Genomic DNA, 17795 nt, shown 5'->3' on the forward strand with positions numbered 1-17795 from the left:
ATAGTTTTTGTTTATGCGCACTGTAATTATTCTACTTTCTACCATCAGTATTGTTTATTTCTGTGCTGCCACTTGTTTAGAAAATAATTTAACTTGCATGTGCCAATTTTTGGCTTTGAAACTGTTTTGTTGTGTTTTAATTCTGTGGTTACTGAGAAATCATTTTGTTGTGTTTATTCTTGGTGATGTATAGCACTTTAATCAGTTTTTCTGTTGAAGTTGTGTGTTACTTCTGCTAAATATTTAAATTCGTTTAGAATTTTTACTTGTTGTTTTCCTTTTGTGATTTTGTTTACATTTTAATGGAGTGAAAGTTATATTTTGATAAGAGAGTGAAACAAAATTTACTGGAAGTCCTTCTGTTTTATTTGTTGATAAATGAGGTGGAAGTTTAAAAGCTTGAAAAGAGGGAGGGGGGGGGGGCGTCAGGGGAACCTAAAAATTTTTCAGATGAGAGATTTTAGTGTGTTGAAAACTGGCTGGCACCCTTTTTAAGCCAGTGATCAGTTTTTTTGCTTTAGACATTATATAATTTTCTGATCATTTCATAAACTTGCTTGCATTACCCTGTTGATCCCTACCAGAGGAATTACATTTTTGAAGGGGTTTTATTATCTGAAAAGGTGTGTTTGGAAACCAAGATGAAGGGTGATTTCAGCATTGTAGCAGAATTGTTCATCAGTGGTGTGTCACTTTGCTTTGCAGTATTGTGATTAGCATAGTGAGAAGCCTGATAAAATGACAAGTTTTCATTTTGTATGCTGTTTTCTTCACAGCACAGATGATTAAAAACACCCCTAAGGTGCATGGTGATGGTGAACTGGTTTGGAGACTCAAAAACAATAATCTACACTAACACAGATATCATTTGTCTACCACACTTTACAATATTTTCCCAAGCCCATCCTTTTCAGTTGATTGCAGCATTTGGAACAGCCAACTGGTTTAGATCATTTGCACAGAGCAGTGTAGGTATCAGCGAAAGTGGGGAAAATGGAGGGGTGGGGATAAAAAGTATCAAATTTTAAAATGGTAACAACCCATGTGCTATGGAGACTCTAATATGAGTACTTAATGAAAGAACTTTCAAAGCTCCCCCCATTATTCATGATTCACTACTGCAAAAGTAGTACGGTTAAATAAATAAACATTCTGACAGATAATTCCAGTTCTACAGTGGAAAGCTGTCAGATTTAGAGTCTATGCAGTGAGAAAAACATTTTGATGCTGTTGGGGTTTTTTATATTTCTGCTTATAAGAAAACAGTCTGGAACCATTCTGATAGTTTTGCAGAAAGTATATATATTCTCATAAAAAGAAGAGTGTTGACAGTGTCTCCATGAGTATTAAGTACTTTATTACTAGAACAAAATTTCATTCAGCACTGGTATTACTGATTTGCAGGTGTATCAGGTAACAACACAGCGCTTCGTGTGCCGTAATAAGTTTTTTGGTCGCAGTCTGTCTGTCGGAGGTTTCCAGCAGGCAGTGAGGCAGTTTCTGCACAATGGATCACATTTGCGATCGGATGTTCTCGGCCCCCTAATAAGGCAGCTTGAGGAACTTGCTGCAGTGGTGACTCAGCAGGAAGCAACCCGTTTCTATACAACATCCTTACTGCTGATATATGATGGTCTTGAGCACTCCTGTACAGAGGTGGGTACTGCTACAGAAGTGCTTCTGTTTGTGATAAAGAAATCTTTATGTATGAAAATTCAATAGAAAAGTAGGGAGGGGTGATAGGGATTAACTAGTAAACCCCTGATTCTCTAAAGAATCATATTCCCATGTATAAAACAGCCTGAGTTCTCATTACATCGCAGATGAGTCAATGTGTCAAATATTTGACAGTAAGTGTGTAAGTGAGAAAAATGTAGAAAACGTTTTAATTATGTTTAAAGTTTGTTGGAAGTTGCTAAGTGTTCTCAGTATAAAGTACTTGGATGAGTATATTCTGGGTAACTTGCACTCCATTTTAAGCAGAAGCTAGTTTTTTATGCATCTCAATATTTGTGGCATCATATCTCCTGAACTAATGTGTCCTACAGTGATGTAATTTTGCAGGTGTATTCAGTGATACACATGCAAGCTGTCTGCAAAATGTGTCATAAATATAGCTAGTAGTAAAGAAGTCATTAATAAAAGTGTCATGCCTTAATTTTTAAATTTCACTGCACAAACAGCAAAAGATAGTCAGTGATAATTTTTTTTTCCTTTATTATTTTTTGGGGATTGTTGGTGAGGTAAAGGTTTGAAATAATTTGTAAAGTTCTTTGGATGTTGCTAAGTGCTCTCATTCTCAAATACTGGACGAACATCGTTTGCGTAATTTGTGTGCTGAGTGTTACACTGCCTTAAAACATGTACACTGTTTCTAACTGTAATACTTGTATTATTGTGTTAAACCTTTCACATGAGATTTACCTCTTAATGAGTAGCTTATCATGGTGTTTCAAATTCAGTAAGTAATTATATGAAATACTGAAAATAATGTTTTTGTTGCCCTGGAAGCCGTAAGATACGCAACCTGCAACTGGGACAGGGTGCCATGAACTAGCTTGGCTGTTTAGTAATATTGATGTTCTATCATCACTGGTATCATGAGAGAGAGAGATGAAACAAATTATCTTGTACTAATAGGCAATATGTTATTAATACTAATTGTATATCACACACTGTCTGTATACTGAATGGAATACCAGTGTAGAATCTCAGTAATTTACTTTCCAAAATGAGTGGATAAAGACAGTGGGACCCCAACTGATAATGTTTTCTTTGGTGAAACTCGAAGCAAGAAAATAACTGTTTATTCAGTAACTAATGCTCTCTTTGGCTGTGATGGACAGTTGGATAGGATAAATAATATATTGCCTTACAGAACTGATATGCCTTAGTGGAAATCAGTTAGAATAATTAATGACTCCAGATGTTTACAAGAGATGACCTGACCTTTAGCTGTCTGTGCAAGTTTATCAGGAAGGACATTAAACAACCATCTTAAAAACTGTGGATCACTGGAGGGATTAAAGTATCTTCTGAAAAGAAAAGGGATATTTATCTCCCGGCAGAAACAAGTAGGGATCTTGAAGTTGTTGCATACTATAGAAACTAGTCAAAATTACTGAGAAAGGTTATTAAAAAATCCAAGAACATGCACATAATGTCAAAAGTCAGTAATTCCGGCCACAGACTTAAGGCTGTATGAAATGTAGTGACAAGAGTGAGGACAACCAGCCACAGAACAGGATAACATAATTATTGAATTAAATGGAAGAGCTATAAATGATGAGTGACAGGTTGCAAATATATTTAATAATCACTTCTTAAATATAGTAGAAAGCAGGACAAACAGCTCAAGAGAAAAATCATGGCAGTAAGTTGAAAAAATAACTCTCATAAAATTCACCCATATGAATATATCACCAACTTCTGTGTCTGAAATTAAGAAAATTCTAGTTTCTCTCAAAAATAAAAGTTCATCAGGTTTTGATGGTGTTTCCAATAGAATACTAAAGATTTGTTCCCATATAATAAGCCCATTGTTATCTGAAATATGTGATGCATCACAAACTCAAAAAGTTTTTCCAGAGAGACTGAAATATATGAGTGTTAAACCCCACTTTAAGAAAGGTGATAAGACAGAAGTCAATAGGTACTCACCTATTTCCTGCTGACATCACTTTCCAAGATTTTTGGGAAGATGATATATTCTAGAATACTATCTCACATTAGGAACAATAGTATCCTCAGTAAATCACAGTTTGGGTTTCTCAAGAGTTACTCTACCGAGAACGCTATTTACACATTCACTCACCAAATTTACAAGCATTAAATAATGAAATAGCACCAGAAATATCCAAGATATTTGACTGCGTGAATTACAGTATTCTGCTAGTTTAATTGAAGCTTTATGGATGTGATGGTGTAGCAAACCAGTCGATAATGTCATATCTAACAAAAAGAATGCAGAAAGTTTGGATTCCACCCAGAATTAATAGTGATTCAGCCTGCCGATTAAACAATTTTGACAGTGTAAAGCATTTTTCAGAAAATTCTTGGGCAATATAATTTCTAATAGCTCCTTGTCATTCCAGGTTTATCAGCAGAACAGTATTGTTTAACTTCAGTCATCTCTGCATTGTCAGTTTGCATCACCACATTATGAAAATTCAAGCAATATAGTCCACGCACATAATTTTGTCCGGGGGGGGGGGGGGGGGGGGGGGGAGAAAATCGCATGCCAGGTTCCCCAAGGCACAATCTTAGGTCCATCATTGTTCCTCATGTATGTAAACGATCTTCCGTATAATGTACAACAAGCCGAATTAGTTCTTTTTGTAGATGACACTAGTACTGGAATGACTGGTAGACATTGTTGTTAAGAATATCATTGACTGGTGTCCTGTGAATGATTTTGCCCTCAGTTTTAAGAAGAGACAACACATTCAGTTCTGCACATTTAAGGGTACTACACCAGTGATAAGTGTTAACATATGGCGAGGAAATAATAGGGTGGAAACTTCAAAATTCTTACAAGGGTATGGTCCAACCTGACATATCAAAAACTAACCTGAAAAGGAAGAGTAGACTAAAGTAATGCACTGTCAAAATTTTAGCTACTAAGATGCTTTGCAAGTATTTTTTAAATGTTAAAGTTACTCATTTTTGCCACACAAAGACCCACTTAGAACAGCAGTTTATACAGCCCTAGCATGCGAATCAGCGAATAGACAGAAGCAGCCATGATGAGGATGTGGCACTATGTAGCATGAAGTTCAAAGTGCACACGCATTAATTTTAAGCATTTAAACCATCCCAAAAAGGTCTCGTAGCATTAATTCTTCAAATAACTTGCAGTTCATGTAGACAGCTATAGTGTTGTGGATGGAATTGTTACCCAAAAGAGTAGTAGAGGAAAGAAAGTCAAGACAGCGTATGATGTTACATTAAGATGACTTCCATCAATCAGGACTTCAATTTGTTGACATTAAATATTTTATGACAGTTCATATAGCACAGTTATTATGAGTAAGAAGTGATTGTGGCTATTGTTCTGCATACTGTGCTGCATACAAGGCATACTTCATCAAATTGGTAAAATGTGATGATGCAAACGGACAATGCAGAGATGACTGAAGTTCAACAATACTGTTCTGATGATAAACCTGAAATGACAAAGAGATATTGAAAGTTATATTGCCCGAGAATTTTCTGAAAAATACTTTACACTGTTGAAATTGTTTTATCAGCAGGCTGAATCACACTATTAATTCTGGGTGGAATCCAAATTATATTAACAATATTTTCCCGTTGTCCTTCTAAAGGGGATTAGTTATCTCCAGGCCAAGAGTCCAACAAAAGAAATGAATTATTCTGCAAATGATAAGGAGACATTTCAGATGTAATATAGAAAATAATTCTTCCAATTTTTGCAGATTTTGCTGCATCAATTACATGACTTTTGCAAGTGAACAATGCTTTTTTAAAATTTCGGTCCTAATTTGTACTGATGTTCCTGAAGGTAGGTACAAAGCTGCAGAAATGGTAGTCCACTGATACTTATCACTAGCTTTGTTGTAAACTAATGTCATAGCATTGATTGACTGTACAAATCTTTTTTATTTTATTTATTTATTTTTTTTTTTTGATTAAATTATAAAGCGTGGTTTGCACAAATCCTGACTGACTGGCCTTATATGCAGTTTATATGAGATAATTAGAAGCTTTGTCTTTACATCAGCTACAAATTTCTGAGTACTACTACCTATTAATGACATCTCCTTTATATGTTCACTTGAAGTAAACTTCACAAATTTGCACGTTCCTTTTCCGTATAATTTCCTAAATCTAATGAGGTTGAAGATGGCTGGAAATATGTGATGTTCATCTCCTTCTCAATTCAGAGGCCCAGTCTCGAAGATCTCCCTTGGTAACAGTGCACTGACTCTAACGATCAGTTCTATACCTTGCAAATAGTTTTCTTTAACGCCTCGTGAGTATCATTTTTGCCACATATTTTGTACTTCGTGTAAAGCTTTCTTCCAGTATACAATTTTTATTCAGATTTTATGAAATGAAACCAGCTTTGCAACTGCTTAAGTTTAAGCATTTTGTCCCTCCTTTGTTTATCAAAAAATGTACAGCCTTTTCTTTGTCACTAAAAGCTATCACTGTACATGTTTCCTTTGTGGTAGGAAAGTACTGATTTTTGTTGTGGATGTTAATTAACACAACATTCATTGTTTGAAGCAAAATTCCTGGAATCATTGTAATTATTTCATACTACTTCTAATGTTTACACAATTTCTAAAGAAATGTTGACGTCATTGAAACGAGTGAGTGAGTGAGTGAGTGAGTGAGTGAGTGAGTGAGTGAGTGAATGTCCAAGAAATTAATTAACAAATAAGATATATAGGTCTTCGGGAGAAGTAGGTGACTTTGATTGCATACCATGTTCTTCATATTTCATATTCACAATGTTGAAAACATTAACTGGACTCCACTTTACTGTGAAACTATGGATCCTACACAAAGACAGATGCTATTAGCAAGCATATACTGAGAAATCACAAACAAAATAAAATCAGTTTTATCTCCAGTGTTGATACTTAATGATACCGCATAGGCAAGTGTTAACTGTTATGGATATTAAATGAGTTGCAAATTTGAGGAAATAGTAACTGTGGGCAATTGTCAGAGAAACCATAAGTGGAAACTGAAATTTGATCTACAAATTTTGATTGCATTGTGCAGTGTTATGTTAACCGATGTGCCATCAACCAAGGACATCTGTTCACTGTGTTGTGCATGCACTGTCTGCTATAGCTATGGCAGTTGTGTACATTTTGTCTCCTACCTGGCAAGCTATGAATTGAGCAAATTATAACATATTTAAAAAATACTTGCAGTGTGTACTAGCAGCTAAACTGTTGTAACTGAGTTTCTTTCAGTGTATTCTTCATGTACAAAAAATTTCAGGGCAGGTTTCAACATGTCGTATTGGGCAGTTCCCTTGTTAGATGTCCATACTGATGATGCTTTAAACTGGAAAAAGTACTTTTGGAACTCCTGAAACAACTTACTTCACCCTTATTTGCACTTAGAGTCATTGCAGATGTTGGGGAGAGGTAAAATCAGTAAGCTGATATATTTTGCATATTTTCATTCAGTAATGTCATATGGAATAATGTTCTGGGATAAATCACCTTTAAGGAAAGTAAGTCTTACTTACTCAAAAATGTGCTGGAAGAATAATGTGTGTTGCTCATCCATGATCATCTTGGAGACAGCTGTTCAAAGAGTTGGCATTCTGACTACTGCTTCACAGTAAATTTATTACCTCATGAGGTTTATTGTAAATAATCCACTACAGGTCCAAAGGACCAATGATGTCCATATTTACAATACCAGAAGGAAAAAGACATACATTACTTAAAAGTAAGGTTGTCTTTAGCACAAAAAAGGGTGCACAACACTGCAACAAAATTTTTGATCACTTGCTCAGTGATATAAAATGTCTGACAGACAGCAAAGTAAAATTTGAAAACAAAGAAGTTTCTCCTTTGACAACTCCTCCTGTTCTGTAGAAGAATTTCTATTAAGGTAATGCGTAGAAGGTGGTGGGTAGGAATTAATAACGTACGTCTGTATATTAAACGAAAGTCTTTTAAATGTTCAGCCTGTAGCCATATTTACTAATTAATTTGTGAATCAATATAAAATGACTCATTCCACATCTTTAAGATTTATTGTGCAGAATGATCCATGGAATGTGAACCTACCTACCTACCTACCAACCAAACTAGCTAACAAACCAATATGTAAATAAGAACACCAAATTAATCTTAAGCCATTCAAATGAAAACTTTAAATTACTGCTTCAGTTTATGAAAGAAAAAGAGAGACACTGCTGGCCATTAAAACTGCAAAGTGAGGGAGGATAGCAAATAAGGAAACTTGCCATGAGCATACATTATAGTAGGCAGAATACATGATTAACTTTGTAGGTTGTTTAGGAACATACAGGGTGCAAAATTTAGCTTATAGAGTTGCCACCTCTGACTGCCATGACTGCATGAGCAACATATGTTGAAAGTTACCACCACAGAGACACTGAAGATAGGACAGAACTGTTGGCCTTTATATATCTTAAATATAGCAGCTGCTGTCCAAATTACCAGTTATGCAAATGAGAGGTGATTGTGTATATGCAGTGGCACCCCATACTACCACATCAGGTTTTGGGCCCATATGGCGATGGCCTTCCCCCATGAACCATGGACCTTGCCGTTGGTGGGGAGGCTTGCGTGCCTCAGCGATACAGATGGCCGTACCGTAGGTGCAACCACAACGGAGGGGTATCTGTTGAGAGGCCAGACAAACATGTGGTTCCTGAAGAGGGGCAGCAGCCTTTTCAGTAGTTGCAGGGGCAACAGTCTGGATGATGGACTGATCTGGCCTTGTAACATTAACCAAAACGGCCTTGCTGTGCTGCTACTGCGAACGGCTGAAAGCAAGGGGAAACTACAGCCGTAATTTTTCCCGAGGACATGCAGCTTTACTGTATGATTAAATGATGATGGCGTCCTCTTGGGTAAAATATTCCGGAGGTAAAATAGTCCCCCATTCGGATCTCCGGGCGGGGACTACTCAAGAGGACGTCGTTATCAGGAGAAAGAAAACTGGCATTCTACGGATCGGAGCGTGGAATGTCAGATCCCTTAATCGGGCAGGTAGGTTAGAAAATTTAAAAAGGGAAATGGATAGGTTAAAGTTAGATATAGTGGGAATTAGTGAAGTTCGGTGGCAGGAGGAGCAAGACTTTTGGTCAGGTGATTACAGGGTTATAAATACAAAATCAAATAGGGGTAATGCAGGAGTAGGTTTAATAATGAATAAAAAAATAGGAGTGCGGGTTAGCTACTACAAACAGCATAGTGAACGCATTATTGTGGCCAAGATAGACACAAAGCCCATGCCTACTACAGTAGTACAAGTTTATATGCCAACTAGCTCTGCGGATGATGAAGAAATTGATGAAATGTATGACGAGATAAAAGAAATTATTCAGGTAGTGAAGGGAGACGAAAATTTAATAGTCATGGGTGACTGGAATTCATCAGTAGGAAAAGGGAGAGAAGGAAACATAGTAGGTGAATATGGATTGGGGGGAAGAAATGAAAGAGGAAGCCGCCTTGTAGAATTTTGCACAGAGCATAACTTAATCATAGCTAACACTTGGTTCAAGAATCATAAAAGAAGATTGTATACCTGGAAGAATCCTGGAGATACTAATAGGTATCAGATTGATTATATAATGGTAAGACAGAGATTTAGGAACCAGGTTTTAAATTGTAAGACATTTCCAGGGGCAGATGTGGATTCTGACCACAATCTATTGGTTATGAACTGCAGATTGAAACTGAAGAAACTGCAAAAAGGTGGGAATTTAAGGAGATGGGACCTAGATAAACTGAAAGAACCAGAGGTTGTAGAGAGTTTCAGGGAGAGCATAAGGGAACAATTGACAGGAATGGGGGAAAGAAATACAGTAGAAGAAGAATGGGTAGCTCTGAGGGATGAAGTAGTGAAGGCAGCAGAGGATCAAGTAGGTAAAAAGACGAGGACTAATAGAAATCCTTGGGTAACAGAAGAAATATTGAATTTAATTGATGAAAGGAGAAAATATAAAAATGCAGTAAATGAAGCAGGCAAAAGGGAATACAAACGTCTCAAAAATGAGATCGACAGAAAGTGCAAAATGGCTAAGCAGGGATGGCTAGAGGACAAATGTAAGGATGTAGAGGCTTGTCTCACTAGGGGTAAGATAGATACTGCCTACAGGAAAATTAAAGAGACCTTTGGAGAGAAGAGAACCACTTGTATGAATATCAAGAGCTCAGATGGAAACCCAGTTCTAAGCAAAGAAGGGAAGGCAGAAAGGTGGAAGGAGTATATAGAGGGTTTATACAAGGGCGATGTACTTGAGGACAGTATTATGGAAATGGAAGAGGATGTAGATGAAGATGAAATGGGAGATAAGATACTGCGTGAAGAGTTTGACAGAGCACTGAAAGACCTGAGTCGAAACAAGGCCCCGGGAGTAGACAACATTCCTTTAGAACTACTGATGGCCTTGGGAGAGCCAGTCATGACAAAACTATACCATCTGGTGAGCAAGATGTATGAGACAGGCGAAATACCCACAGACTTCAAGAAGAACATAATAATTCCAATACCAAAGAAAGCAGGTGTTGACAGATGTGAAAATTACCGAACTATCAGTTTAATAAGTCACAGCTGCAAAATACTAACGCGAATTCTTTACAGACGAATGGAAAAACTGGTAGAAGCGGACCTCGGGGAAGATCAGTTTGGATTCCGTAGAAATGTGGGAACACGTGAGGCAATACTAACCTTACGACTTATCTTAGAAGAAAGATTAAGAAAAGGCAAACCTACGTTTCTAGCATTTGTAGACTTAGAGAAAGCCTTTGACAACGTTAACTGGAATACTCTCTTTCAAATTCTGAAGGTGGCAGGGGTAAAATACAGGGAGCGAAAGGCTATTTACAATTTGTACAGAAACCAGATGGCAGTTATAAGAGTCGAGGGGCATGAAAGGGAAGCAGTGGTTGGGAAAGGAGTGAGACAGGGTTGTAGCCTCTCCCCGATGTTATTCAATCTGTATATTGAGCAAGCAGTAAAGGAAACAAAAGAAAAATTTGGAGTAGGTGTTAAAATTCATGGAGAAGAAGTAAAAACTTTGAGGTTTGCCGATGACATTGTAATTCTGTCAGAGACAGCAAAGGACTTGGAAGAGCAGTTGAATGGAATGGACAGTGTCTTGAAAGGAGGATATAAGATGAACATCAACAAAAGCAAAACGAGGATAATGGAATGTAGTCAAATTAAATCGGGTGATGCTGAGGGGATTAGATTAGGAAATGAGACACTTAAAGTAGTAAAGGAGTTTTGCTATTTAGGGAGTAAAATAACTGATGATGGTCGAAGTAGAGAGGATATAAAATGTAGACTGGCAATGGCAAGGAAATCGTTTCTGAAGAAGAGAAATTTGTTAACATCGAGTATAGATTTAAGTGTCAGGAAGTCGTTTCTGAAAGTATTTGTATGGAGTGTAGCCATGTATGGAAGCGAAACATGGACGATAACTATTTTGGACAAGAAGAGAATAGAAGCTTTCGAAATGTGGTGCTACAGAAGAATGCTGAAGATAAGGTGGGTAGATCACGTAACTAATGAGGAGGTATTGAATAGGATTGGGGAGAAGAGAAGTTTGTGGCACAACTTGACTAGAAGAAGGGATCGGTTGGTAGGACATGTTTTGAGGCATCGAGGGATCACAAATTTAGCTTTGGAGGGCAGCGTGGAGGGTAAAAATCGTAGAGGGAGACCAAGAGATCAATACACTAAGCAGATTCAGAAGGATGTAGGTTGCAGTAGGTACTGGGAGATGAAGAAGCTTGCACAGGATAGAGTAGCATGGAGAGCTGCATCAAACCAGTCTCAGGACTGAAGACCACAACAACAACAACAATGGCGATGGCGATGGCGATGATGATGGCGATGATGATGATGATGATGATGATGATGATGAGTGCAACCTACAATGAGTATCATTTTTGCCACATATTTTGTACTTCGTGTAAAGCTTTCTTCCAGTATACAATGCCAGGTTCCCCAAGGCTCAATCTTAGGTCCATCATTGTTCCTCATATATGTAAACGATCTTCCGTATAATGTACAACAAGCCGAATTAGTTCTTTTTGTAGATGACACTAGTACTGGAATGACTGGTAGACATTGTTGTTAAGAATATCATTGACTGGTGTCCTGTGAATGATTTTGCCCTCAGTTTTAAGAAGAGACAACACATTCAGTTCTGCACATTTAAGGGTACTACACCAGTGATAAGTGTTAACATATGGCGAGGAAATAATAGGGTGGAAACTTCAAAATTCTTACAAGGTTATGGTCCAACCTGACATATCAAAAACTAACCTGAAAAGGAAGAGTAGACTAAAGTAATGCACTGTCAAAATTTTAGCTACTAAGATGCTTTGCAAGTATTTTTTAAATGTTAAAGTTACTCATTTTTGCCACACAAAGACCCACTTAGAACAGCAGTTTATACAGCCCTAGCATGCGAATCAGCGAATAGACAGAAGCAGCCATGATGAGGATGTGGCACTATGTAGCATGAAGTTCAAAGTGCACACGCATTAATTTTAAGCATTTAAACCATCCCAAAAAGGTCTCGTAGCATTAATTCTTCAAATAACTTGCAGTTCATGTAGACAGCTATAGTGTTGTGGATGGAATTGTTACCCAAAAGAGTAGTAGAGGAAAGAAAGTCAAGACAGCGTATGATGTTACATTAAGATGACTTCCATCAATCAGGACTTCAATTTGTTGACATTAAATATTTTATGACAGTTCATATAGCACAGTTATTATGAGTAAGAAGTGATTGTGGCTATTGTTCTGCATACTGTGCTGCATACAAGGCATACTTCATCAAATTGGTAAAATGTGATGATGCAAACGGACAATGCAGAGATGACTGAAGTTCAACAATACTGTTCTGATGATAAACCTGAAATGACAAAGAGATATTGAAAGTTATATTGCCCGAGAATTTTCTGAAAAATACTTTACACTGTTGAAATTGTTTTATCAGCAGGCTGAATCACACTATTAATTCTGGGTGGAATCCAAATTATATTAACAATATTTTCCCGTTGTCCTTCTAAAGGGGATTAGTTATCTCCAGGCCAAGAGTCCAACAAAAGAAATGAATTATTCTGCAAATGATAAGGAGACATTTCAGATGTAATATAGAAAATAATTCTTCCAATTTTTGCAGATTTTGCTGCATCAATTACATGACTTTTGCAAGTGAACAATGCTTTTTTAAAATTTCGGTCCTAATTTGTACTGATGTTCCTGAAGGTAGGTACAAAGCTGCAGAAATGGTAGTCCACTGATACTTATCACTAGCTTTGTTGTAAACTAATGTCATAGCATTGATTGACTGTACAAATCTTTTTTATTTTATTTATTTATTTTTTTTTTTTGATTAAATTATAAAGCGTGGTTTGCACAAATCCTGACTGACTGGCCTTATATGCAGTTTATATGAGATAATTAGAAGCTTTGTCTTTACATCAGCTACAAATTTCTGAGTACTACTACCTATTAATGACATCTCCTTTATATGTTCACTTGAAGTAAACTTCACAAATTTGCACGTTCCTTTTCCGTATAATTTCCTAAATCTAATGAGGTTGAAGATGGCTGGAAATATGTGATGTTCATCTCCTTCTCAATTCAGAGGCCCAGTCTCGAAGATCTCCCTTGGTAACAGTGCACTGACTCTAACGATCAGTTCTATACCTTGCAAATAGTTTTCTTTAACGCCTCGTGAGTATCATTTTTGCCACATATTTTGTACTTCGTGTAAAGCTTTCTTCCAGTATACAATTTTTATTCAGATTTTATGAAATGAAACCAGCTTTGCAACTGCTTAAGTTTAAGCATTTTGTCCCTCCTTTGTTTATCAAAAAATGTACAGCCTTTTCTTTGTCACTAAAAGCTATCACTGTACATGTTTCCTTTGTGGTAGGAAAGTACTGATTTTTGTTGTGGATGTTAATTAACACAACATTCATTGTTTGAAGCAAAATTCCTGGAATCATTGTAATTATTTCATACTACTTCTAATGTTTACACAATTTCTAAAGAAATGTTGACGTCATTGAAACGAGTGAGTGAGTGAGTGAGTGAGTGAGTGAGTGAGTGAGTGAGTGAATGTCCAAGAAATTAATTAACAAATAAGATATATAGGTCTTCGGGAGAAGTAGGTGACTTTGATTGCATACCATGTTCTTCATATTTCATATTCACAATGTTGAAAACATTAACTGGACTCCACTTTACTGTGAAACTATGGATCCTACACAAAGACAGATGCTATTAGCAAGCATATACTGAGAAATCACAAACAAAATAAAATCAGTTTTATCTCCAGTGTTGATACTTAATGATACCGCATAGGCAAGTGTTAACTGTTATGGATATTAAATGAGTTGCAAATTTGAGGAAATAGTAACTGTGGGCAATTGTCAGAGAAACCATAAGTGGAAACTGAAATTTGATCTACAAATTTTGATTGCATTGTGCAGTGTTATGTTAACCGATGTGCCATCAACCAAGGACATCTGTTCACTGTGTTGTGCATGCACTGTCTGCTATAGCTATGGCAGTTGTGTACATTTTGTCTCCTACCTGGCAAGCTATGAATTGAGCAAATTATAACATATTTAAAAAATACTTGCAGTGTGTACTAGCAGCTAAACTGTTGTAACTGAGTTTCTTTCAGTGTATTCTTCATGTACAAAAAATTTCAGGGCAGGTTTCAACATGTCGTATTGGGCAGTTCCCTTGTTAGATGTCCATACTGATGATGCTTTAAACTGGAAAAAGTACTTTTGGAACTCCTGAAACAACTTACTTCACCCTTATTTGCACTTAGAGTCATTGCAGATGTTGGGGAGAGGTAAAATCAGTAAGCTGATATATTTTGCATATTTTCATTCAGTAATGTCATATGGAATAATGTTCTGGGATAAATCACCTTTAAGGAAAGTAAGTCTTACTTACTCAAAAATGTGCTGGAAGAATAATGTGTGTTGCTCATCCATGATCATCTTGGAGACAGCTGTTCAAAGAGTTGGCATTCTGACTACTGCTTCACAGTAAATTTATTACCTCATGAGGTTTATTGTAAATAATCCACTACAGGTCCAAAGGACCAATGATGTCCATATTTACAATACCAGAAGGAAAAAGACATACATTACTTAAAAGTAAGGTTGTCTTTAGCACAAAAAAGGGTGCACAACACTGCAACAAAATTTTTGATCACTTGCTCAGTGATATAAAATGTCTGACAGACAGCAAAGTAAAATTTGAAAACAAAGAAGTTTCTCCTTTGACAACTCCTCCTGTTCTGTAGAAGAATTTCTATTAAGGTAATGCGTAGAAGGTGGTGGGTAGGAATTAATAACGTACGTCTGTATATTAAACGAAAGTCTTTTAAATGTTCAGCCTGTAGCCATATTTACTAATTAATTTGTGAATCAATATAAAATGACTCATTCCACATCTTTAAGATTTATTGTGCAGAATGATCCATGGAATGTGAACCTACCTACCTACCTACCAACCAAACTAGCTAACAAACCAATATGTAAATAAGAACACCAAATTAATCTTAAGCCATTCAAATGAAAACTTTAAATTACTGCTTCAGTTTATGAAAGAAAAAGAGAGACACTGCTGGCCATTAAAACTGCAAAGTGAGGGAGGATAGCAAATAAGGAAACTTGCCATGAGCATACATTATAGTAGGCAGAATACATGATTAACTTTGTAGGTTGTTTAGGAACATACAGGGTGCAAAATTTAGCTTATAGAGTTGCCACCTCTGACTGCCATGACTGCATGAGCAACATATGTTGAAAGTTACCACCACAGAGACACTGAAGATAGGACAGAACTGTTGGCCTTTATATATCTTAAATATAGCAGCTGCTGTCCAAATTACCAGTTATGCAAATGAGAGGTGATTGTGTATATGCAGTGGCACCCCATACTACCACATCAGGTTTTGGGCCCATATGGCGATGGCGATGGCGATGATGATGGCGATGATGATGATGATGATGATGATGATGATGATGATGATGATGAGTGCAACCTACAAATTTCATTCTACTAAGTTTTCACACTCAAAATGTCTATTGTGATGCTCTACACAAAACCAGGACTTGAATGAAAAGAAATGATGCAACTCCTGTGTTCAGTGTTGTCGGGCATGCTTGTATCTGCTGCCATGTCAAAGAAAATGACAGCAGTCGTCATGATGACAGTCCATGGTGCACCAGACATCATAATGCTATCTGTGTGAATTCTTATCTTTCAAGAACAGCAGAGGAGTAACTAAGCAAAATGTGCAACAATTAGAATTAAAAGAATGTTTGAGCTTTGATGTTTGGAGAAAGGAATGAGATGTTTAAATTTCATCCAGAAGAAATTATTTCTCTGAGGAAGAGGAACATTCCAGAAAAAGTCTGGAGCTTCTGGATAAGAAGTTAACTGGGAAGTTATCCTTCTCTTTGCAAAAACAAAGGTTGCACCAAAAGTCTGTTAAGGGGACCTGAGCAATATATGGCTCTTGGTCTCACTGCCAGGTCACATTGTGTACATCCCACAATATTTATTAGTGAAAACTACTTGTGATAGTTAGATGTTTGCCACTGGTTACTGCTGGCAAATAACAATTGCTGGTGTCCACATTGTGACAGCCTTCTTTACGAGGACTCATTTGAAAAACACACGGGGAATCAAGTTACTTTGCTTCTAAATAGATGATGATGGTGTGTCCGGATCCCATGCTAGGAACAGAGCTGCAGCCTTCTGTGTTTGCACTATGTCATTGGTGCTGCTGTTAAGCATCATTGTAACTGGGAGACGAAAACTGGTAAAGTAGGTGGATCCTTCACTTTGCTGCAGTGCAGCTGTCATTGGAAATTCATTTTGCAAGTGTGATGTTTCAGGCTGTACTTCGTTGGTATCCTGAGTCCTTTCTTACACCACCATTCAAATAAGTATGGCCTCCCTTATTGCATAGCTGCAGAAGGATGAAGCTGGGGCATTCATTTGATCATAAATAATCTGGTGTGCTGTGCTAGGGCAATGATCTGCCATTTCAGATTTACCTGGTCCAGGCATGTATGAAGGTGGTGTTGATCACATAGGTTTTGAACCACATGACATATCTGGCCAATATAGACATTCTACAGTCACAGAGAATCCTGTATACCCCTTTTTTCCTGAGACCAAGATTATCTTTTACAGGACCTAATAAATTCCACAGTTTCATAGGAGGATGAAAAAACATATAGTGTTTCTGTACAGAATTCTTCCAATTTTTGAGGAAATACAGCTGAAGTATGGTAAGAAATGAGTTATAGTGGGCAACCTTAAAACCTTCCTGCCTTTGTGGAATGAGGTTGACATGTTTGTAGTATGATGTAGAAAATGCAAAGCCCATGTTTCTTCAGTGATCAGATTTGCTCCATCAGTATATTCAGTCTACAATGTATGCGGAGAAAGTGACATTTTGATCAAGTTTAAGCACAAAGGAAAGCTGATGGTACACTGGGGCACAGCGTGCACTGCAAGCCATCTTGCACTTATATAAGTTTGTTCAAAGGAGTGCACATGACAATTTGTGCAACAGTGATCATTTTCCGATTGTCACTTCGATGTCCTCCCCGGTGCATCTCTACTAATGCAGATTTGGATGCCATGTAATTGGCTACCATCCCATCTGCTTCACCACATGACAGCATTGGTGAGTCTGTACAGAGTTTGACTGACACCATTCTTTTGGGAGCTGCTTCAGTGATTTCCTCTTCCTTGGGTTCTCCGCAATGGAGGACTGTCCCTTGGTTGACCTCCGAAATTGCTGTGGCTATTAAAGACTACCATCGTGCCTCCAACACTATAAATGGCATCCACCTCTCGGGCACCTCCATGCCTTTAAACAGCTTCATGCCCAGGCCTGTTATCTAATGAGACACCAGAAATGGATTTGTCGAGAATGTTGCTCCCATAGGGCCGAATACTCCCTCTTCACAGGTATGGACATAGATCAGGTCCATTTGTGGCCACTGTCCTCCCACAGGTGTCTCAGAAATTTCTCTGAA

At 37.3% G+C, this 17795-nt stretch overlaps 1 protein-coding gene across 1 annotated transcript in view; it reads left to right on the forward strand.

The window, feature by feature from the left end:
• Nucleotides 1-17795, forward strand: part of LOC126251759 (inositol hexakisphosphate kinase 3-like) — an 84596-nt gene that overhangs the window by 43126 nt on the left and 23675 nt on the right. Inside the window, exon 5 of the mRNA XM_049952375.1 lies at nucleotides 1405-1656. Within this exon, the coding sequence (XP_049808332.1) occupies nucleotides 1405-1656 (252 nt within the window). The remainder of the gene's footprint in view (nucleotides 1-1404; nucleotides 1657-17795) is intronic.

This window comes from Schistocerca nitens, chromosome 4 (genome assembly GCF_023898315.1).
Source record: "Schistocerca nitens isolate TAMUIC-IGC-003100 chromosome 4, iqSchNite1.1, whole genome shotgun sequence".
Lineage (NCBI taxonomy): Eukaryota > Metazoa > Arthropoda > Insecta > Orthoptera > Acrididae > Schistocerca > Schistocerca nitens.